This window comes from Triticum urartu, chromosome 3 (assembly GCF_003073215.2).
Source record: "Triticum urartu cultivar G1812 chromosome 3, Tu2.1, whole genome shotgun sequence".
Classification (NCBI taxonomy): Eukaryota; Viridiplantae; Streptophyta; class Magnoliopsida; order Poales; family Poaceae; genus Triticum; species Triticum urartu.
In genome coordinates, this window is record NC_053024.1 from 598,667,678 (window position 1) to 598,691,669 (window position 23,992).

Sequence of the window (23,992 nt, forward strand, 5' to 3'; positions counted from 1 at the left end):
CCCAACGCAGCAGGGCACCGGCCAGGGGAGTCGTCGGCCGCGGCGGCCGGAGCGGCCGGAGCCGGGGCGTCGACGGAGAGGGGTTGGCCGCGGCGCGGGCCAGCAGCGTGGTTGGGGGGGCGGCGGAGCCGCGGCAGCACGACAAGAGGAGGGTCGGGGCTTGCCGAGGCCGTGGGCGGTGCGGCCGGACCAGGCACGGAGAGCGCGAGGTTGCGGGCGTTCGGGCGCGACGAGCGGGACGGCGAGGCGTGCACGGGGCGCACGCGCACGGTGGCCACGGCGACGAGCGCCGGGCGCGCGCGGTGGCGCGTCGAGCAGGGGGGGAGGAGGAGGAGCAGCGCGGAGCAAGGTCGTGGTGGAGCCGAGCGGGGGAAGCAGAGCGGGCGAGTCCACGCGCGGGGCGCGGGCGATGCGGCGCGTGCGCAGGGGGGGGGAGGTAGAGCAGCGGCAGGGGAGCCGCACGGGAAGCGGTGAGGGGCCGGGGGCGAGATGGCCCGGCGCGGCGACGGTGGCGCCGGAGCGCATCGTGCGGCGACGCCCGAGGCGACCTAGGGGGAGAGGAGGGCGAAGGGGGAAGCTCACGGGGAGGAGGGGGAGTAGGGCAACGGGGCAGCGGGCTCGGGGGCGGTCGGGGAAGACCGGCGAGGAGGACGAGGAGGCGATCGGCGGGGCCGGCAACGACGGCGTCGGGGTGGCCGTCTCCTCCCGATCCAATCGGGAGAGATGGGGGGGGGAGGGAGATATTTTCGGAGTGGGGGGGGGGGGAAGTGGGGGTCGGGCTAGGGTTCCGGGGGGGTTATGTGGGAACGGGGGTGGGCCGGTCGGCTGGCCTGGTGGCCTGCTGGGCCGGAGCCCAGTGGGTTGCCCTCTTTTTTTTTGTTTAGTTTTGTCTTTTCTTTTATTTATTTTCTCTTTTGTTTTTAATTCATTCTAAAATACTTAGGCAGTTTTTAAAATGTGTTGACTACACTATAATTACCAGTGCAATATTCTGCAACCCCCGAACATTTTTGTTTTAATTTTTGAAAACTTTTATTGTTAATTGTAATTTGAATTTGAATTTGAACGGTTTCGGATCGTTGCGAGGTTAGCAACAGTAATCGGGATGACGTGCCATGATTAGCGTGGGATTACTGTAGCAAGATTATCCGGGCGTTGACGTGAGTGTGGTCGCGCCTTCCACGCCCGCGCCTGCGCCCATCGACCTCAACGCCACCCCGGTGGCTCGTCATCGATGGCGTGAGGAAACGGGTGCGGCAGACGCCGTCCGGCGTGCTCCAGGAGGCCCGCAACCTGTTTGACGGAATGTTGTGTGCCGTCGACGAGGACTACATGCAAAACCTCATCTTGGAGGGCGGTGCGCCGGCCGCTGGCTACGATCCCGGCGAGGCACAAAGCCAGGATGGCCGCTGGCTATAATCCCGATCAGGCTGCCTTCATGCGTGATCGGCTTCTCACTCGACCACGAGTTCCCGGACGACTACGGGTAGAGGAAGAGGACGAGTGCGACATCGAAGTGGAGCCCTTGTTCGAGGACGAGCTCGCCAACCAAACCGCCGGTCCTAAGCCGAAGCGTAAGAGCAAGCGCACGAAGGCATACACGGCGACCGAAGACAAGCTTCTTTGCGAGTGTTGTCGAGACATTGGACAAGACCCCAAGACCGGCGCCGAACAAAAGCATTCAACTTTTTGGATTCGTGTTCACCGGGAGTTTCATGAGCGCAAGAAGTTTCCGCCTTACCAAATTGTGAGCATGCGCGGGTGGGTGTCCATTTACAAGCGATGGGGGTGATCCAATAAGAGTGCAACACGTTTTGCGCCACTCTTGAGAGCATCAAGACCCGCCCCGTGAGCGGCATCGGCATGCTGGTATGCTAGCAAGCCGTCCTCTTTTATGTCATCAAGTTCATGCTTGCGTATTCATTTGCATATCATGGTATGCTGGCATGATGAGATATGGCCACTGACATGATTGACCGCGGGTCTTTTTTTTAAGTTGAGCGCTGACATGAAACGGGTCGGCGTGTTGGGTGCACTGCCGATCCAAATACAAAACTGGACGGACGGCGGACGGGCGGCCGATCCAAATAAACAAAAAGCGGACAAATGCGCCTTCCGTTTGGGTCGGTTCGTTGGAGTTGCTCTAACATGTCTCGGTCGACTTATACTTGGCAAGACTGATTGTGACGGTAGATGCTAGTGACACTGCTCCGCGAACAGAGAAACGTGGCGACGCGTTTGTTCTCATCTCTTCCAAAACGCATCCGTGGCGTCCCCGCTGGCCGCCGCGCTACCACGCGAGTGGCACACCATGTCACGGCGCGACGCATAATATAGGCAGCGGGGCCGCCGGCGCACGGCCAACGCGCCACGAGTACCCGGGCCGCATCACGCGACCTCATCCTGCCCGCCCGCCTGCCGACCTCGCACCACGGAATTCAAAATTCAAGCGCGCTGCCGTCCGGTCCAGCCGGTTGACGTTTCGCCACTCGCCCGCCCACTCCACTCGCTGCACCCCCGAACGGTCCGAAGCCACTAGAAACAAGAAGCCGCGGTGGATCCACGTACGTCCGCCAGCGGATCGCGGATCGCATGGAGCGCATCGCCCTCCCCCTCCCCCTCCAAATAAGCTCGTCCCGTCCAGCGCTCTCACAAATCCATTTTTGCTCCGTGCGTGCGCCCGTCACTGGCGCTCGGAAGAGGAGTGGTTGCGCCCTCGCCCAACGGCTCGCCCGGCCCCGTGCCGCTTGTTGGCTTGCGCCCTTGTGCGGGGTGGAGTGGTTGGCCGCTGGTTTTGTGCCCATCGCCGTTGCCGGCCGGCGCTGGGGGGCGGGCGGACGCACCCACGCGCGGGCGCGCAGCGCAGGATAGTCGCGGGAGTGACGTGACACCACTGCGCGTCGCCTTGTTATATCTATCCACCCTGCACCGGTCCGATCCTCGTCGGCGGCAACGAGCGCGGTCGGGAGGTTCGAGGGTAAGGGGAATTTCGTGCGTGCGTGCGTGAAGCGGCCATGGACGCGCCCTTCTTCCACGAGCTCCGGCGGCAGGCCTCCTCCTACCTCACCGGCAAGATCCGCTCCGCGCGGCTCGCGCTCACCGACGTCACCCCGACGCAGCTGTACGTGACCCCTCGCCGATCGACAATCCGTTCCTGCTCTCCGTTTCTTGGTGCACCGTTGCTCTGCCAAGGTCCTAACAGAGAGAGTGGCCGCCCATGCAGGATGACGGAGGAGGCGACGAACGGGGACGCGTCGCCGCCGAACGCCAAGACGATGAGCCTCATCGCGCGGGAGGCGTTCGAGATCGACGAGTACCTCAGGATCTCCGACATCCTCCACACCAGGTGACCTTCTCCTTCTCCCTCTCCTTCGCCGCACCGGATCGACGCTCTCCTCTTCTCCTCTGCCCGTCGTCTAACTCGGGACACATCGATGGGTCGATCCTCAGGCTGGCGACGTTCGACCGGAGGCAGTGGCGGGAGCCGTACAAGGCGCTGCTGCTGCTGGAGCACCTCCTGACGCACGGCCCCCGCAGCGTGGCCCTGGAGTTCCAGAAGGACCGGGGCGTCATCCAGCAGATGGCCGCCTTCCAGCACATCGACGAGCGAGGGTTCGATCTCGATCTTCTCCTATTCCTACACACGTAATTCATTCTTATTCAGTCCGTTAGGGTGAAAATTTTCTGATGTTCTTCTGGGATTCTCGGCGCAGTTTCAACTGGGGCCTGACGGTGAAGGGCAAGTCGGAGCGGGTGCTGAAGCTGCTGGAGCGGGGCCCGTTCCTGGAGGAGGAGCGGGAGCGGGCGCGCAAGGTGGCGCGCGAGATCAAGGGCTTCGGCAGCTTCAACCTCAGCAGCACCGGCGGCGGCTCGCGCGCGGCGCCGCAGGTGTACGGGCGCAGCCACTCCCGGTACGAGGACCGGCCGTGGAAGGAGGGGGACGGCGAGGGCGAGGACAAGGAGAACCTGGTGTCCCGGCCAGACCCGAGGAGCGTGTGCGAGGAGGCGGTGGAGGAGCTGCACCACCGCCACCCGTTCCACGGCTTCGGGCAGCCGGAGGCGATGCTGCTGCTCAGCCAGTGATCGGGGCTTCAGGAGAGGGATGAGCGCCGTCGCCTCCCCCCTGTACTGTATGTCGGTGTCAGCGTGTGATCTGAATCTGAAGAAGAAGAAGAAGAACAGCGTGTGCGAGGTCAGTGGTTTGCTGACGTTGCTGAATGCTTAGCTAATTTTCTTCATCTCTCGTGTCGTACTTGTACATTCTCTTGACCCCGTTCCTCGAGCAACGTCTGAACTGCGTTCAAAGCGTATCCCTCTGAACTGTGCTCCTGTTGTCTGAATTTGATAGTACATGAATGAACGCGGAACAAGAACTTCTGAACCCAGGACGCAAAGTTCTCAACTTGACAAATGAACAGGTTCCAAGCACGTCATGCAATCTACTACGTACATCTGATTATAATTTACCATAGAAGATAGGTGGGTGGAACCAAAGATTCTCAGAAGTTCACTGAATATGTACTGCGAATTATGTGCTTCCTTCCAGTTCTAGCAGAGGAAAATCAGGCAAGGCTTACCCCAGCAGAGGAAGATCACAGAACACAGATTCGTGTTCCACGCCAGTTTCTCTGTAGAAACCCCCGGTGTAAAATTTCTTCATCAAAGCCTAGCTTTTGACGCTTTCAGTTCCAGTGCAGACACGCGTAAAAGCCTTCTTCTTTTCTCATGCCAATGGTAGTCATCAGCACATCACATGGTTTACGGCCATGACTCGAATGGATTTCAACCTACTCTTTCCATACAGCCACAGCAATAGTTGCTACACTTGCTAGTACTGGTAAAGGAGAGCGCCAAATGAACCTGCTGCCCAAGAAAATGCATAGCACGGCAAAGATCAATATGCAAAGCAAATGTTCAGCATTACCAACTGTTTGGTAGTACCTTTTTTCACTTTTTGGCTCTGCCAACAAGCTGCCAAATTTCAGTGTTCAAAATACGTGGCTGCATACAAATCAAAATACTTTGGCAATGCCTACTTTATGTTATGTAAGTACAAGTTTCCGACAGTTAAACATAAAAATTATAATGAAAATTAAGCACACACATCCCAAAGTAGTCCAAAAGGCCAGGGCATAGGCGTGAATCCCCGAAAGAAAGCAACATACATACAGCAAAGTAGGAAAGATAATAGAACGAAATGACTGGACATCCATCGTTGCAAAAGAGGTGAAAAGAATGTGCTGCATGGGTTCAGAAACATGTGGTGAAGTGGCACCCCATAAACCATTTACTTTCTTCAGAAAGCAGTCGACAAGTGGATTTTGTGGCCATTAAACACACAGCCCAAGGGATAAGAAAAATCACCGGAATCAGCTGGTAAAAGTTCTTGCATTCCGCTGCCCTCACAAAACGAAAAATGTTATTCCTTCATAATTGTACTAAAGCTGCGACATTTAATTTGGATCGGACGGAGTATTTGGTTTCCCTGACGAAGAACATGAAACATTTTATGTCATGTAGTACTACAGATCTTGTTGCAGCTACCCCAAGACGATTCTATTTGATTTCCCAAGTATATAATCATAAAAAGAAACGCAGTACAATAATATGCACATGCTACCGAGTGACCACAAAATAACTTCCACTGCTGTATCAGTCAAGAGTCTCCACTGAGCACTGACACCAAATGTGCCCTACCAGTTTGGATCATCTGAATTTTCTTCATGACTTTTTAATCCATCTAATTATTACTAGCATGTGGTGTGTCTAAGTTATATCCTTTCACATATTTCAAATCCTTAAAAAGCCAAAGTAAACAATCCTGGAAAACTATTATGGCTAAGAATACAGAAGCATGTCTAATTTTCCTTGGACTCCAGTCCACTGACAAACAGATTATTTCCTACACTAATGTGATGTCAACTGCTCCGTAATTCTGCGCCACTCGCAAAAAGAACAAGAAAATGCGGCATATATCACTGAAAACGCTGATTTAATCTGTTTTTACATTTTTCGACAAATTATAAAATTCTACAACCACTTGTAGTAACTATGCAAAGTACATGCAGATACATCACATGTGTGCAGTTCTTCTCTTGGAGAGCATATGCCAGATTTCCATTGTGCCCATTTTATGTGGCAGCACCATAGCACATGGAACAACAAAAATGGATATCACATACCCCATTGTTGCACACTTGCAGTACTCAACTCAAGTAGTTAAAACTACACCAAAGCGGTTAAACTGAGCTTACAGAAAAGAGGCAAAAATTCAGACAAGGAGCCTGAGAAAATCAAAATCAAATTCTTCACCAACAAAGTTCGGAAACATTAACCTCCTTAACCTATTCGGCATAGATGAATTTCAACTAGGACGTTGGTGAATTTCAACAATCGCATAAATGTAAGCTGTACGTATCACCATTAGTTCGCTCTGGGCAAGTACACGTAGGAGGCAGATGAATAGTGCAATGGCGGAGTTAACAGCGCTGTACAATCTACAGTACATCATGAGGAAGACCTCAGCCTCAGGGTGTGCAAGAAAGACATACAGTAGATGCAAATGCATGAGGCGGTACTTTTCGTGGGCCTTCTCGTTTTATTGCAGGCTGTAGATGGGCCACGGCCAACCCCACAACAATTAACTGAAACATCGATTTGTCACTTCTCCAGCACACCTACCATCATCATCATCAGCCCAAGACCTTGACTCTTTCTCGACCAGGAGAGAGATCTGGACGCTCAACAACAGTCCACACAGCGCTACACTTCATTTCTTTTCCCTGACACGAAACCACCCAGTTCATATGGTAAATGCTTCGTCAATCTGAACAGTACGTCCCAGATCTGAGCATCTTTTTTCTTCTTCTCTGTTTTACTGTGGTAGAGATAATGCTCACTTATTGAATATCAAACTGGCCAAAGGAGTTGGGTGAAAGTCCAAATGTTTTTTTCTTGGTGGATTTTCCTTAACAGACTTGAAACTCTCACAAAATATCACAAGGGTGCAACTTTGGAAACAATGGGTAAGTTTATCCTTGCATGGATAAAATTCAAGAAATAATTGCAGATTCCCTTTGAAACCGGATGAATTATCAGTTCCATTCCATGGCTCAACGGTAGCTGCCACATGGTGGAATAGGCCCATCTTCGTTGGACCCACCCCGCTCGCAAATTATAGCAAAACTACAAGCAAGTAAGATCATTCTGAACATGATCGCTCTGATTGAATGTTAGGAACAGCCGGACAGGACTACAGCTACCACTACCAGGGGTCTCTCGCTAGTACTCCCTCCGTTCCGAATTACTCGTCGTAGAAATTGATGTATCTAGATGTATTTTAGTTCTAGATACATCCATTTCTGAATTATTCGTCATAGAAATGGATGTATCTAAAACTAAAATGTGGAACGGAGGGAGTACATGTGTGTTGTCAAGTGTTCATACAGTAGTGGCGAGGAAGGATGTACTCCAAACGAGCGCTGCTAGGCACATAATGCTAGCAGTGCGGAGTCACAAACTCGCACAAACAGTAAGTCATATGATCAGTAACTTGAAGCATCAGATTTTAGTTTCTTACTATCAGAATACACTATACATATGATCACACAATCAGTCCGTTTTTGGCGTCTGAACCTTAGACAAAGTGCCCAAAAAACACACTGTCAGACTTTGGTTCCTGCACTGCACCACGGTCAAGATCGGCGTGCACTGACATGTGGTAGGGTTCATTCGATCGTATTTACAGCGTGCGCCATGAGTAGAGCAGAGTAGAGTAGGGCAATGTCAGCAGCAGAATCTAATGCGCGGTTGACGGCCAGACCGCGTTCGCAGCTCAGCTCAGCTGGCCAGCCCATTCCCACTCACCTGTCTCTTTCTATCCCCTCGTACCCAGGGAAGGAACCCACCTTCTAGCCCCGGGTAAGCAGGTAAACATGACACCGATCTGCCATGCTAATTCTCTACCCCATTTGGAAAATGGAACCGCAAAGATCAACGGAGCTGAACACAGGGAACGCATAGATTTCTACACATGGTATTATTATTATTATTATCATTTCCCTAATCAGGTGAAGAAACGAGAAATAATGGCTACTACTGCTGCTACAATGGCCTCTACGGAATCCTCTCCCCAATCCAATGGCGACCGGAGGTGTACACATTCGGTTTCGATCAGACGAGAGAGGAAATGGTGGAAGAAGAGGGAAAAATTGAGAATGCAAGGCACCACCTGGATCTCATAGCAGAGGTAGGAGCAGGCAGACCAATCCTATTCCTATACACCACCAGTTCGCGTTTCTTGCTGGTGCTGATGATGGCTTGCTGTCCTGGCCGCGCAGGGCCGGCGGGGACGACAGCTTCGTCGGCGGCGTCCGCGGGCCATCGGAGACGTCTGGGGTCATGGTGGCGGGAGGGGTCGCAGCTCCGGGGTTAATGGTGTTCCCGCGGCTGAACATTTCCTTGGGCAGCAGGACCTTGGAGACGGCGAAGACCGCCACGGGATTCTGGTCGAACACCGTGCGGGTGATGGACGCCTGCACGACGCCGGTGTCGATGGCGACGGAGCCGTTGAAGCGCGTGATGTTGAGCGTGAAGCGGCCGGCCTCGGTGCACTCGGTGGCGAGCGTGGGCTGGACGGGGTTCACGATGGACTCCAGGGACCCCAGCGGGTAGTAGGAGTGCAGCACGTGGAAGCGCAGCACCACGGCCTTGCGGTCGGCGGGGAGGGACTGGAGGCGGTCGGTGGCGGGGAGGGCCGCGAAGGCGTCGTCGGTTGGGACGAAGATGGTGATGCCGGCGCCGCGCTCGTCGGCCTCGAAGTCGTCCGCCACGCCCGAGGCCTCGAGCATGGAGGCGGCCACGTTGAAGCCGCGCGCGTCGGTGAGGACGCGGGTGATGTTCACCGCCGGGGACGGGCGGGTCTCGGAGCCCGACGCGGCGATGTCGAAGCCGGAGGGCACGATGAGGCCGCCCACGGCCAGCACGCTGAGGTTGTACGGCTCCCTGGTCACGGCGCCGAGGACGGTGGCGTTCGACCCCGGGGACGGGGACGGCGAGCGGACGACGACGGCGGAGCTGCTGCCGCCGCCGCCCGCGGCAGTGGCCGTGAGGTTGACGGCGCCGAGGTCGGAGGGCGCGCGGCCGGTGGTCTGGAAGAGCGTGGTGACGAGCCTGCCCGAGGCGGGGACGCGGGCGAGGTCGGGCGGGGAGAGGTACTCGAGGAGGACGTGGTAGCGCAGCACGTCGGCGAGGTCGGCGCCGGCGGCCGCGGCGAAGGCGGAGGGCGAGCGCGGCAGGTTGGCGTTGGGCACGGCCAGCAGCGTGAGCGACGACCGCCCCGCCAGCTCCGCGGCCACCGGGGAGGACGCGAGCAGCCGCGCGAAGTCGGAGAAGCCGGGGAACGCCGCGAGCACGGCCGTCACGTTGACCCCGGCGGCCGGGGCGGGCAGCAGCAGCAGCAGCAGCAGCGCGGCGGCGAGCAGGGCCGGCAGCCCGGGCGCGAGGCGCGGGGCGGGAGCGGGAGGGGAGCCTCTCCCCATCCTCGTGGGCTGGAGTGGAGTGAGGTGGGAGAAGATGGCCGAGGAGTGAAGCGGGGCACGGGAGGAAGGTGACGATGATGCGGGGGAATTTTCCGCGATTTTCTTGCGACTTATCTGACGAGTGAGGATTCACTGTCGAGTTTATTAATGGCGTGGGAGTGTGAGTGTGTAGGTGGGTTGGATTCTCGCGGCTGCGTACGCCAGCTCGCAAAGTGTACCATGGAAGGAAGGGAGCTTTTTTCTCTTTGCGAAGTGTGTAGCGCAGTGCTGTGCGTGTTGCGTGCGTCGCGTCACGTGTGCGTTGGTACTGCTCGACGGAATGATGGCGCTCGAGGCGTCATTCTAGGCCGGGTCACGCACTGCGAAAAATGAAACTGTTTTAGAGCATCTCCAACAGCCTCCGAACACGCCCGCGCTAAAAGCATCTTTAGCCGCGTCTTAGGAAGGCCTCTTCAGACGATTATTTCGTGCTGGTGCCAAAAAACGGCCCAGCCGCGTCTCCAGAAGCCTGATTTTCGCCGGCCTTGGCTAAAATCAGCGCCGGCGGACCCAGGCAGAACCCGACGCACTGAGGGGCGCCCGGGGACGCCGGGGCGAGAGGTTTTGGCGGGAAAGAGCCGCGGGCCAGCCGCGTCAGCGACACCGCCCTCGTCTTCCCCCGACGCCTTGGTTTCCCGCGGGGAATCAATGGCAAGGTTGCCGCCAGTCAGCCTTGCCATTGATTTCTCACGGATGGCGCGTCATGGGGTGGCGCGTCGACGCCTCCCCTCCCTCGCACGCGTACACACGGGCACGGCGTGGCTATATAAGCCGGTGGCCTCCCTCGCCTGGCCACACCAGCCCCAGCCGCCGAGCTCTCTCTCTCTCTTTCCCGTGCGCCGCCGCCGAGCCTCCCTCTCCCTCTCCAGCACGTACGCCGCCGAGCCCTCCCTCTCCCCTCCCGATGGCCGAGCGTTACCCCGGTGACGAGGCGGCGACCAACGGCTTCGCCCGCCGCTCGCTCCGCGAACAGGAGTCGTGGCTCCTGTTTCAGGCCAACATCCCGGCGCCGCCGGACATGCGCGCCGGGCCGACGGGATGGAGGCTCAGCAACGGGGAACTGCCCATTCCCCCGTTGCCCGACGACGTGGCGCGCCCGGGCTACTTCGCCGATGAGGTAGAGATCGTGCGCGCCTTCCTCACCGACAAGCAGCGGGCCCTCCCCCAGTACGACGCCGACAACCACGCGACGTGGGCGGCGTACTTCGAGCGCCGCCAACAACAGAGGCTGGCGTCCACCAACGGGACGCTGGTGGTCGGCGGCATGAAGAACAGCGAGGGGCGCCACCTGTGGTGGGGCGTCTCCAGCCGCACGCTCGAGGGCGTGCTGACGCACCTCGAGGGCGGTAACAACCCGCCGCTGGCCTACCCTCTTCTGGCGAGGGCGACCGCCCCGTCTCACCGCCGACGCGCCGGGCAATGGATGCCCAGGAGGTTTGGCTCCTCGTCGTCGTCCTCCTCCCACTCCTCTTCCCACTCCTCCGTCTCTCTGGCGCTGCTCGGCGTCAAGGCCGAGCCCGCGGCGGAGACGCCTCTCGGCCGGCGCACGCGCAACGCCGGCATCATCATCAACGAGGGCGGTCGGCGCGCCTCCTCGTCGGCTCCTCCGTGCTTCGTCAAGCCAAAGACGGAGCCTGGGCTCGCGCCGGTGAAGACGGAGCCGGGTCTCCCCGCCGTGAAGACGGAGCACGGCGACGCGGAGCTCGACGACGATGCGGCCCTGAAATGGGCGCGCAAGGACTCCCTGAAAATGGTGAGGGAGTGCCAGCGCGACGCCCTGGCGCGGTTCGAGCAGCGCCGTCGGGGCCGCGACAAAGGAGAAGTCGTCGTCATCGAGGACAGCGACGACGACGACGCGCCGCCGCCACCAGTCCGCGTTGGGGACACGGGTCAGGGATCCACCAGGGACGGCCGCGTCAAGGAGGAGAAGCCCGACGACGACGACGGTGGCGACAATGGGGCGACAACGGCGGCGACGACGGCGACTACTCGGCGTTCATCGACTTTCTGTTTTAGTTATATTTGCTATGTATCGCCGAACATTTTAATATATGTCGAATAAGGCCAAAATTTAGCCGTATTTAAACGAATTTGCCGAACATTTTTCTCTTGTAAAAAATATGCGCGTCTGAGGGCAGCTCTGGGGCCGGCGACCGGGGACCAACTCGCCCCCAGGCCCTTTTTTTGCGCCGGCTCGCCCCCAGGAGGCGATTTCAGGCGCCCCCTGAGGGGCCAACGGCTGGAGATGCTCTAAAAACTACTTTGTCGCGCGTTCATCGCCTGGTTTGACGCGGCGTGCAGCGCTGGCTTCAGCAGCCGCGCTAAAATGCAGTGCGCGCGACTCTCGCACAAACAACAAATGCATTCCAAAACAGAAGCAAAAAGATCAAACACAAACAAAATAAATCGAAATAAATAGTTCAATTTCGTTATTACAACTCAAACAAACAATTTATCATTCAATACAACAAATAGTTCAACAATCCAACAAATAGTTCAACAATACAATATCGAACGCACAAATCATGATGCTCTTTGTTGTCCATTCCATGCCAACCACTCCTCAATGAGATCCGTCTGAAGATCATCATGCGCTGCGGGACGTCGAATGGCATGGTAGGAGGCAACAAAACGGGACACCCTTTCAGCCCTTCGTCGCACTCGCACGGAATGTCCCAAGAGCTCATACTGAGAGTAGTCTACATCTTGACCACGCTCATTCTCGATGATCATGTTATGCATGATCACACAGGCGTGCATGATGTACCAAAGCATTTTTTGATCCCAAAATCTAGCCGGCCCTCTTACAATAGTAAATTGGGCTTGTAAAATCCCAAAAGCTCTCTCCACATCTTTTCTAACCGCCGCCTGAGCATTATGGAAATCAAGATTTTTCTTACCTTCCGGCTTTTTCAATGGCTTCACAAAGGTTTGCCACTTTGGATAGATGCCATCCGCTAGATAATAGCCATAGTTGTATGTACGACCATTTGCTACAAACTGCACCGGTGGCAAATCACCATTTGCAATCTTATTCATCAGTGGTGACCGGTTGGCAACATTGATGTCATTCAAAGATCCAGGCATTCCAAAGAATGCATGCCAAATCCAAGTCTCTTGTGTTGGGGAACGTAGCAATTTCAAAAAAATTCCTACGCACACGCAAGATCATGGTGATGCACAGTAACGAGGGGAGAGTGTTGTCCACGTACCCTCGTAGACCGAAAGCGGAAGCGTTAGCATAACGCGGTTGATGTAGTCGTACGTCTTCACGATCCGACCGATCAAGTACCGAACGCACGGCACCTCCGAGTTCTGCACACGTTCAACTCGATGACGTCCCTCGAACTCCGATCTAGCCGAGTGTTGAAGGAGAGTTTCGTCAGCACAATGGCGTGGTGACAATGATGATGTTCTACCGATGCAGGGCTTCGCGTAAGCACCGCTACGATATGACCGAGGTGGATTATGGTGGAGGGGGGGCACCGCACACGACTAAGAGATCAAGAGATCAATTGTTGTGTCTTTGGGGTGCCCCCTGCCCCCGTATATAAAGGAGTGGAGGAGGGAGAGGGCCGGCCCTCTCTATGGCGCGCCCTAGGGGAGTCCTACTCCCACCGGGAGTAGGATTCCCCCTTTCCTAGTAGAACTAGGAGCCCTTCCAAGTAGTAGGAGTAGGAGGGAAGGAAAGGGAAGGGAAAAGGAGAAGGAAGGAAGGGGGCGCCGCCCCTCCCTAGTCCAATTCGGACCAGCCCATGGGGAGGGGTGCGGCCACCCTTTGAGGCCTTTCTCTCCTTTCCCGTATGGCCCATTAAGGCCCAATACGAATTCCCGTAACTCCCCGGTACTCCCGAAAATACCCGAATCACTCGGAACCTTTCCGATGTCCGAATATAGTCGTCCAATATATCGATCTTTACGTCTCGACCATTTCGAGACTCCTCGTCATGTCCCTGATCTCATCCGGGACTCCGAACTCCTTCGGTACATCAAAACATATAAACTCATAATATAATTGTCATCGTAGCGTTAAGCGTGCGGACCCTATGGGTTCGAGAACTATGTAGACATGACCGAGACACGTCTCCGGTCAATAACCAATAGCAGAACCTGGATGCTCATATTGGCTCCTACATATTCTACGAAGATCTTTATCGGTCAAACCGCATAACAACATACGTTGTTCCCTTTGTCATCGGTATGTTACTTGCCCGAGATTCGATCGTCGGCATCTCAATACCTAGTTCAATCTCGTTACCGACAAGTCTCTTTACTCGTTCCGTAATACATCATCTCGCAACTAACTCATTAGTTGCAATGCTTGCAAGGCTTAGGTGATGTGCATTACCGAGAGGGCCCGGAGATACCTCTCCGACAATCGGAGTGACAAATCCTAATCTCGAAATACGCCAACCCAGCAAGTACCTTCGGAGACACCTGTAGAGCACCTTTATAATCACCCAGTTACGTTGTGACGTTTGGTAGCACACAAAGTGTTCCTCCGGTAAACGGGAGTTGCATAATCTCATATTCATAGGAACATTTATAAGTCATGAAGAAAGCAATAGCAACAAACTAAACGATCAAGTGCTAAGCTAACGGAATGGGTCAAGTCAATCACATCATTCTCCTAATGATGTGATCCTGTTAATCAAATGACAACTCATGTCTATGGTTAGGAAACATAACCATCTTTGATCAACGAGCTAGTCAAGTAGAGGCATACTAGTGACATACTGTTTGTCTATGTATTCACACATGTATTATGTTTCCGGTTAATACAATTCTAGCATGAATAATAAACATTTATCATGATATAAGGAAATAAATAATAACTTTATTATTGCCTCTAGGGCATATTTCCTTCAGTCTCCCACTTGCACTAGAGTCAATAATCTAGTTCACATCGCCATGTGATTTAATACCAATAGTTCACATCACCACGTGATTAACACCCATAGTTCACATCGACATGTGACCAACACCCAAAGGGTTTACTAGAGTCAATAATCTAGTTCACATCGCTATGTTGATTAACACCCAAAGAGTACTAAGGTGTGATCATGTTTTGCTTGTGAGAGAAGTTTAGTCAACGGGTCTGCCACATTCAGATCCGTAAGTATTTTGCAAATTTCTATGTCAACAATGCTCTGCACGGAGCTACTCTAGCTAATTGCTCCCACTTTCAATATGTATCCAGATTGAGATTTAGAGTCATCTGGATCAGTGTCAAAATTTGCATCGACGTAACCCTTTACGACGAACCTTTTTGTCACCTCCATAATCGAGAAACATATCCTTATTCCACTAAGGATAATTTTGACCGCTGTCCAGTGATCTACTCCTAGATCACTATTGTACTCCCTTGCCAAAAACAGTGTAGGTAATACAATAGATCTGTACACAAGCATGGTATTTTATAGAACCTATGGAGGCATAGGGAATGACTTCCATTCTCTTTCTATCTTCTGCCGTGGTCGGGCTTTGAGTCTTACTCAGTTCACACCTTGTAACACAGGCAAGAACTCCTTTTGACTGTTCCATTTTGAACTACTTCAAAATCTTGTCAAGGTATGTACTCATTGAAAAACTTATCAAGCGTCTTGATCTATCTCTATAGATCTTGATGCTCAATATGTAAGCAGCTTCACCGAGGTCTTTCTTTGAAAAACTCCTTTCAAACACCTTATGCTTTGCAGAATAATTCTACATTATCTCCGATCAACAATATGTCATTCACATATACTTCAGAAATGTTGTAGTGCTCCCACTCACTTTCTTGTAAATACAGGCTTCACCGCAAGTCTGTATAAAACTATATGCTTTGATCAACTTATCAAAGCGTATATTCCAACTCCGAGATGCTTGCACCAGTCCATAGATGGATCGTTGAGCTTGCATATTTTGTTAGTACCTTTAGGATTGACAAAACTTCTTGTTGCATCATATACAACTCTTCTTTAATAAATCCATTAAGAATGTAGTTTTGTTTTATCCATTTGCCAGATTTCATAAAATGCGCAAATTGGCTAACATGATTCGGACAAGACTTTAAGCATAGATACGAGTTGAGAAACTCTCATCGTAGTCAACACCTTGAACTTTGTCGAAACCTTTTCGACAATTCTAGCTTTGTAATGTAAACACTTACTATCAGCGTCTGTCTTCCTCTGAAGATCCATTTAATCTCAATTGCTTGCCGATCAACGAGCAAGTCAATCAAAGTCCATACTTTGTTCTCATATATGATCTCATCTCAGATTTCATGCCTCAAGCCATTTCGCGAATCTGGGCTCATCATCGCTTCCTCATAGTTTGTAGGCTCGTCATGGTGAAGTAACATGACCTCTAGAACAGGATTACCGTACCATTCTGGTGCGGATATCACTCTGGTTTACCTACGAGGTTCGGTAGTAACTTGATCTGAAGTTACATGATCATCATCATTAGCTTCCTCACTAATTGGTGTAGTAGTCACAGGAATAGATTTCTGTGATGAACTACTTTCCAATAAGGGAGCAGGTACAGTTACCTCATCAAGTTCTACTTTCCTCCCACTCACTTCTTTCGAGAGAAACTCCTTCTCTAGAAAGGATCTATTCTCAGCAACAAATTTGCCTTTGGATCTGTGATAGAAGGTGTACCCAACAATTTCGTTTGGGTATCTTATGAAGATGCACTTCTCCGATTTGGGTTCAAGCTTATCAGTTTGAAACCTTTTCACATAAGCATTGCTGACCCAAACTTTAAGAAACAACAACTTTGGTTTCTTGCCAAACCACAGTTCATAAGGCGTCGTCTCAACAGATTTTGATGGTGCCCTATTTAACGTGAATGTAGCTGTCTCGAATGCATAACCCCAAAACGATAGCGGTAAATTGGTAAGAGCATCATAGATTGCACTATGTCAAATAAAGTACGGTTATGACGTTCGGACACACCATTATGCTGTGGTGTTCCATGTGGCATGAGTTTGTGAAACTATTCCACATTGTTTTAATTGAAGACCAAACTCGTAACTCAAATATTTGACTCTGCGATCAGATCGTAGAAACTTTATTTTCTTGTCACGATGATTTTCCACTTCACTCTGAAATTCTTTGAACTTTTCAAATGTTTCAGACTTATGTTTCATCAAGTAGATATACCCATATCTGCTCAAATCATCTGTGAAGGTCAGAAAATAATGATACCCGCCGCGAGCCTCAACATTCATCGGAGCATACATCAGTATGTATTATTTCCAATAAGTCAGTTTCTTGCTCCATTGTTCCGGAGAACTAGTCTTAGTCATCTTGCCCATGAGGCATGGTTCGCAAGCATCAACTGATTCATAATCAAGTGATTCCAAAAGCCCATCAGCATGGATTTCTTCATGCGCTTTACACCAATATGACCTAAACGGCAGTGCCACAAATAAGTTGCACTATCATTATTAACTTTGCATCTTTTGGCTTCAATATTATGAGAATGTGTATCACCACAATCGAGATCCAACAAACCATTTTCATTGGGTGTGTAACCATATAAGGTTTTATTCATGTAAACAGAACAACAATTTATTCTCTTACTTAAATGAATAACCGTATTGCAATAAACATGATCAAATCATATTCATGCTCAACGCAAACACCAAATAACACTTATTTAGGTTCAACACTAATCCCGAAAGTATAGGGAGTGTGCGATGATGATCATATCAATCTTGGAACCACTTCCAACACACATCGTCACTTCACCCTTAACTAGTCTCTGTTCATTTTGCAACTCCCGTTTCGAGTTACTACTCTTAGCAACTGAACCAGTATCAAATACCGGTGAGGGAGTCCTGGATTAGGTGGTCGGATGCCGGACTATACCTTCAGCCGGACTCCTGGACTATGAAGATACAAGATTGAAGACTCCGTCCCGTGTCCGGAAGGGACTTTCCTTGGCGTGGAAGGCAAGCTTGGCGATACGGATATGAAATCTCCTACCATTGTAACCGACTCTATGTAACCCTAACCCTATCCGGTGTCTATATAAACCGGAGGGTTTTAGTCCGTAGGACAACATACACATCAACAATCATACCATAGGCTAGCTTCTAGGGTTTAGCCTCCTCGATCTCGTGGTAGATCTACTCTTGTACTACCCATATCATCAATATTAATCAAGCAGGACGTAGGGTTTTACCTCCATCGAGGGCCCGAACCTGGGTAAAACTTCGTGTCCCTTGTCTCTGTTACCATCCGGCCTAGACGCACAGTTCGGGACCCCCTACCCGAGATCCGCGTTTTGACACCGACATTGGTGCTTTCATTGAGAGTTCCTCTGTGTCGTCGCCGTCAGGCTTGATGGCTCCTACGATCATCAATAGCGATGTAGTCCAGGGTGAGACCTTCCTCCCCGGACAGATCTTCGTCTTCGGCGGCTTCGCACTGCGGGCCAATTCACTTGGCCATCTGGAGCAGATCGAAAGCTATGCCCCTGGCCGTCAGGTCAGATTCAGAAAGTTTAAACTACACGGCTGACATCCGCGGGGACTTGATCTTCGACGGATTCGAGCCACTGCCGAGCGCGCCGCACTGTCACGACGAGCATGATCTAGCTCTGCCGCCGAACAGTGCCCTGGAGGCCGCATCCGCATCGGCTCCGACCCTTAAATTCGGAGCCAACTGCGCCGATCGAGGATGGGCGGTTGGACGCCACCTCGGGGGCTGCAACCCCAACGGCGATTGAGCCAAGCACCAGCCCCGTACTCTGCGAGACCGTGACTCCAAGGAGCCGGACTCCTCTCCGGACTCCGAGCCCCCCGCGCCCCTGCCGATCGAATCCGATTGGGCGCCGATCATGGAGTTCACTGCCGCGGACATCTTTCAGCACTCGCCTTTTGGCGATATCCTGAAGTCACTGAAGTCTCTCTCTTTATCAGGAGAGCCCTGGCCGGACTACGGTCAGCAAGGTTGGGGTACGGACGATGAAGAAATTCAAAGCCCACCCACCACCCACTTTGTAGCCACTGTCGACGACTTAACCGACATGCTCGACTTCGACTCCGAAGACATCGACGGTATGGACGCCGATGAAGGAGATGATGAAGAACCAGCGCCTACTAGGCCCTGGAAAGCCACCTCGTCATATGACATATACATGGTGGACACCCCAAAAGAGGAGATGGCGATGGAACAGCGGAGGATGACCCCTCCAAGAAACAGCCTAAGCGCCGGCGGTCAGCGGCGCCGCTCAAAATCCCGCCAAAACAAACACGGTGATTCCAGCACGGGAGATAATAATACTCCGGAAAGCGCCGAAGAAAACCCCCTCCAGCAAGATTTAGCACAGGAGGATGGAGAAACCAGCCCTCATGAGAGAGCGGCAGACAGAGAGGTCGAGGACGATAATTATATGCCTCCCTCCGAAGACGAGGCAAGCCTCGACGACGACGAATTCGTCGTGCCAGAGGATCCCGTCGAGCAAGAGCGTTTTCAACGCAGGCTTATGGCCACGGCAAGAAGCCTCAAGAAAAAACAGCAACAACTTAGAGCTGATCAAGATTTGCTAGTCGACAGATGGACTGAAGTCCTTGCGGCCGAAGAGCATAAACTCGAACGCCCCTCCAAGAGCTACCCAAAGCGCAGGTTGCTACCCCGATTAGAGGAGGAAGCACTTGATGCGGCCGACCGGCCACCTCGTTGCGCGACAGAGAGGCCTCTCGGCCCTCCACTCAAGCCGCACCCCGTACCAAGGCACGGGAATATGCGCCGGACTTACGAGACATGTTGGAGGACAAGGCAAGGCAAACAAGATCGATCTACGGATCGCGTGGGCGCCCCACGGCTCGAGACGGTAACCGTCACGCCGGCCACAAATTCGGCGGCCGAACACAGTAGACAAGGCTCATTGGAGCTACGTCATGATATAGCCCAGTACAGAGGCGCCGCACACCCACTCTGCTTTACAGACGAAATAATGGATCATCAAATCCCCGAGGGTTTCAAACCCGTAAACATCGAATCATATGATGGCACAACAGATCCTGCGGTATGGATCGAGGATTATCTCCTTCATATCCACATGGCCCGCGGCGATGATTTCCACGCCATCAAATACCTCCCACTCAAGCTTAAAGGACCAGCTCGGCATTGGCTTAACAGCTTGCCAACAGGATCAATCAGTTGTTGGGAGGACCTGGAAGCCGCATTCCTCGAACAATTTCCAGGGCACTTATGTGCGACCCCCAGACGCCGATGACCTAAGTCACGTAATTCAGCAGCCAGAGGAATCGCCAGGCAATTCTGGACACGGTTCCTAACAAAGAAAAATCAAATAGTCGACTGTCCGGACGCTGAGGCCCTAGCAGCCTTCAAGCACAATATCCGTGACGAGTGGCTGGCCCGGCACCTTGGACAGGAAAAGCCGAAATCTATGGCAGCACTCACGACACTCATGACCCGCTTTTGCGCGGGAGAAGACAGCTGGCTTGCTCGTAGCAACAATATGACCAAGAACCCTGGTAATTCGGATACCAGGGACAGTAGTGGCAGGTCGCGTCGCAACAAGCAGAAGCGCCGCATTAACGGCGACAATGCTGAGGATACGGCAGTTAATGCCGGATTCAGAGGCTCTAAATCCGGTCAGCGGAAAAAGCCATTCAAAAGGAATCCTAGGGGCCCGTCCAGTTTGGACCGAATACTCGACCGCTTGTGCCAGATACATGGCACCCCCGAAAAGCCGGCCAATCACACCAACAGGGATTGTTGGGTGTTCAAGCAGGCAGGCAAGTTAAATGCCGAAAATGAAGACAAGGGGCTGCATAGCGATGACGACGAGGAGCCCCGGCCGCCGAACAACAGTGGACAGAAGGGTTTTCCCCCACAAGTGCGGACGGTGAACATGATATACGCAACCCACGTCCCCAAAAGGGAGCGGAAGCGCGCGTTAAGGGACGTATACGCGGTAGAGCCAGTCGCCCCAAAGTTCAACCCATGGTCCTCCTGCCCGATCACCTTTGATCGAAGGGACCATCCCACTAGCATCCGTCATGGCGGATTCGCCGCATTGGTTCTAGACCCAATTATTGACGGATTTCATCTCACTAGAGTCCTTATGGATGGCGGCAGTAGCCTGAACCTGCTTTACCAGGATACAGTGCGGAAAATGGGCATAGACCCGTCGAGGATTAAGCCTACCAAAACGACCTTTAAAGGCGTAATACCAGGTGTAGAGGCCAACTGTACAGGCTCAGCGACACTTGAAGTGGTCTTCGGATCTCCGTATAATTTCCGAAGCAAGGAGTTAATCTTCGACATAGTCCCGTTTCGCAGTGGCTATCACGCACTGCTTGGGCGAACCGCATTCGCTAAGTTCAATGCGGTACCGCATTACGCATACCTTAAGCTCAAGATGCTAGGCCCTCGAGGAGTAATTACGGTCAATGGAAACACCGAACGCTCCCTCCGAACGGAGGAGCACACGGCGGCCCTTGCAGCGGAAGTTCAAAGCAGCCTCTCCAGGCAGTTCTCCAGTCCGGCCACTAAACGACCGGACACCGTCAAGCGCGCCTGGAGTAACCTACAACAAGACCGCCTGGCACGATCCGAGCAGGCGTAGCAATGCGGCCCCAACCCCAACCCTCGCAAAAAGGCGACGCTAGTACTTCGCGTACATAACTACGCTCTAGAGATACAATGGGCACAGGGGGAGGGGCACCATCACGGCACGCCCAAAACACGGCTTAAACCGTACCAGGGGCTGCCAATTTTTTAATTTTCTCTTACTTTCAGGACTTCATCCTTCGGAAGGCCTGTTCGGCAGTTCAATTGCCGCACAAATGATGCAAGAACCAGGGAAGCAGACAAGCCACGCCGCACTAAGGAACTCCCAGGTGGTCTCTATCACGAGTAGTATACCCGTTCCGCATACTATTCTGCAGCTTGCCCCTGGAACGGACATGTTAACTAGTCCAACCTTCCAGTTATCGCATTATTTGTATCGTTCTGCTTTGATCGCAGCCCTTTTTAATAAACAATGCATAGCTTTCGTCTATTTTTGCATTACCTTTTTTTTCTTTATATATGTTCCTTAATGACATGTTGCACCCGTACACGTTGGTACGGCCAAAATATGCCAGGGGCTTTAGTACCCCTCAATATGGTGTGAGAAGTCCGAACACTTTAACAAAGTGCGGCACCCCGAACTTATAGCATTATATGCATCGGCTCCGAATCATGTCTTGGGTCAATAGTTGGGTTTTCCCGGCTCCTATATTTTGGTGCCTTACGTTCCGCTATATCGGCTAAGGTAGCACTAGGAGAACCACTGCGATTGTGCCCTAGTTGAGCTGGGTTGAGCACCTCAGTGGAGAAAGCTAAAACTGACTGTCATGATGAAGCGAGAGCTGGTCGCTGTTCGAGAGGTTTATTCGAGTCCCTAAAGACTTATGCCGCTTAGGGCGAGGAGCCGGCTCTGTCCGTCCAAGGCGTGGATAGCGCCCCGAACTCGGTCTTCCAAATACCAGGGGCTTTGCCGAAATTTAAAATTATAGAATTCTAAGGCTAAGTGAGAGTGTTCACGCATTATAGTCCGATTGCCTTGTTTGTTGGGCTGAGCGCCTCCCTCGAAGGACCCAAACATGGGAAAAAGAGCGCTCAGGTTTATCCCCGAACACCCTAGCACTAGCGGCACGGGGGCAGAAGCCGACGACTCGCCATCTCTCAGAATTGATAAACAGCCGCACTGAAGGTAATATTTTAAATTCCAACAGCATTGCTTAGCGCATATAAACAAGTTTTCAGCACACAGGACAAAACAAGCAAGTTTCACTCAAAAATTACATCCCTAGAACATTCATCCGCCACAAGGCGGGCACCCTTCAGAACATCCTTATAGTAATTCTCGGGCTTGCGATGCTCTTTCCCTGGCGGTGGCCCATCCTTCACCAGCTTCTCATCATCCAGCTTGCCCCAGTGCACCTTAGCACGGGCAAGGGCCCTATGGGCACCTTCAATGCAGACAGAGCGCTTGATGACTTCAAGCCTTGGATATGCCTCCACCAACCGCCGCACCAGCCCGAAATAGCTCCCAGGCAGGGCCCCTCCAGGCCACATCCGAACAATGAGGCCCTTCATGGCCTGTTCGGCCGCCTTGTGGAGCTCGACCAGTTGCTTCAGCTGGTCGCTCTGGGGCACGGGGTGTCCGGCCTCAGCGTACTGAGACCAGAACACCTTCTCCGTCGAGCTGCCCTCCTCGGCTCGATAGAATGCGGCGGCATCAGATACACTCCGGGGAAGATCTGCGAATGCTCCTAGAGAGCTCCGGATTAGGGTAAGTAACAAGTAACTCACGTTTATGTGTTTGCTTTGCATAAAGAATGCCTTACCCGCCGCTATCTTCTTCACCTCATCCAACTCCTGAAGGGTCTTCTGGGATTCGGCCTTGGCAGACTTGGCATTTTCAATAGCCACCGCGAGCTCGGACGCTCGCGTCTTTGAGTCAAGCTCCAAACTCTCATGCTTTTCCATGAGAGCCTGGAGCTCTTGCCGCACCTTGCCAACTTCGGCCTCATACTTCTCCCGCTTGGTGCGCTCCGAGGGTGCCCTCTTCTCGGCCTCGTCCAGCGCTTGCTTAAGGGTCGCCACCTCAGACGTGGCCCCTACAATAGCCAAGATAATCCTGTCATTTTTTGCAATTGCATCTTTTATATATATATATTTAAACACGGTATTTCTTACCTTCATTGTCCTCGAGCTGCTTCTTGGCACGACTGAGCTCCTGCTCGGACCGCTCGAGGTTCTGCTTCAGCGTGTCCACTTCCGCAGTCAGTGCGGCGGACGCAAGCAGAGAAGCCTGCATACGCATATTGACTCCTTTTGTTAGACTCCTGCGAATTTTATTTGATCCTCTATTCGGCTTTTCTTCCCGAATGCCAAACAGAGCATCAGGGGCTACTGTCTATGCGGTAATATTATTTACACATTTTTTTCTTACCTCAAAGCCTGTCAAAAGGCTAGTACAAGCTTCAGTCAGTCCGCTCTTGGTGGACTGAACCTTCTGGACCACCACACTTATAATGGCATGGTGCTCCTCGTCGATGGAGGCGCCTTGGAGCGCCTCCAACATATTGTCCAGCGCCTCCGGTTGGACGGGGGCCACCGGCACGGCGGACTTGCTCCTCTTGGAAGGAGGTCCCCCGCCGGACTCTGGAACCTCTGAAGGTTCCGGAGCGGTGTCCAGCCTAGAGCCGGACTTGAAGCCCCGAGGGGTTTCATCCCCTTTACTCCTGGAGTCCGGGAGGTCGCCTTGCGGCGCCTCCAGGACCACCTCCTCCCAGCTTGGAACCTGTTGAGACAACACTTCGGTGTCGTCCGTAGGGCGGGGGGAGGAAGCCGTCGGAAGCGAGTTCACATCCAATGAGTCCAGTGAGCCGCTCGACG

The 23,992-nt window shown here is 52.9% G+C and overlaps 2 protein-coding genes across 2 annotated transcripts; one reads left to right on the plus strand and one right to left on the minus strand.

Moving 5' to 3' along the window:
* The first annotated feature begins 2,588 nt into the window (after positions 1–2,588).
* On the plus strand, positions 2,589–4,385 carry LOC125545251 (epsin-2-like). Its single transcript, XM_048709144.1, has 4 exons — positions 2,589–3,121; positions 3,224–3,346; positions 3,451–3,612; positions 3,714–4,385. Exons 1-4 carry the CDS (start codon positions 3,015–3,017, stop codon positions 4,081–4,083), a joined length of 762 nt encoding a protein of 253 aa, XP_048565101.1. The 5' UTR covers positions 2,589–3,014; the 3' UTR covers positions 4,084–4,385.
* A 3,636-nt stretch (positions 4,386–8,021) lies between these two features.
* LOC125545250 (fasciclin-like arabinogalactan protein 4) lies at positions 8,022–9,744 on the minus strand. The gene has a single exon (XM_048709143.1). It carries the CDS (start codon positions 9,537–9,539, stop codon positions 8,238–8,240), a length of 1,302 nt encoding a protein of 433 aa, XP_048565100.1. The 5' UTR covers positions 9,540–9,744; the 3' UTR covers positions 8,022–8,237.
* Positions 9,745–23,992: the final 14,248 nt, after the last annotated feature.

Excerpts from the sequence above, each read along its gene's own strand:
- LOC125545250 (XM_048709143.1), bottom strand. The coding sequence starts at position 9,539 with ATGGGGAGAGGCTCCCCTCCCGCTCCCGCCCCGCGCCTCGCGCCCGGG.
- LOC125545251 (XM_048709144.1), top strand. The coding sequence starts at position 3,015 with ATGGACGCGCCCTTCTTCCACGAGCTCCGGCGGCAGGCCTCCTCCTAC. Across the intron at positions 3,122-3,223 it reads GACGTCACCCCGACGCAGCT|GATGACGGAGGAGGCGACGA; the intron begins GTACGTGACCCC and ends CCGCCCATGCAG. Across the intron at positions 3,347-3,450 it reads TCCGACATCCTCCACACCAG|GCTGGCGACGTTCGACCGGA; the intron begins GTGACCTTCTCC and ends GTCGATCCTCAG.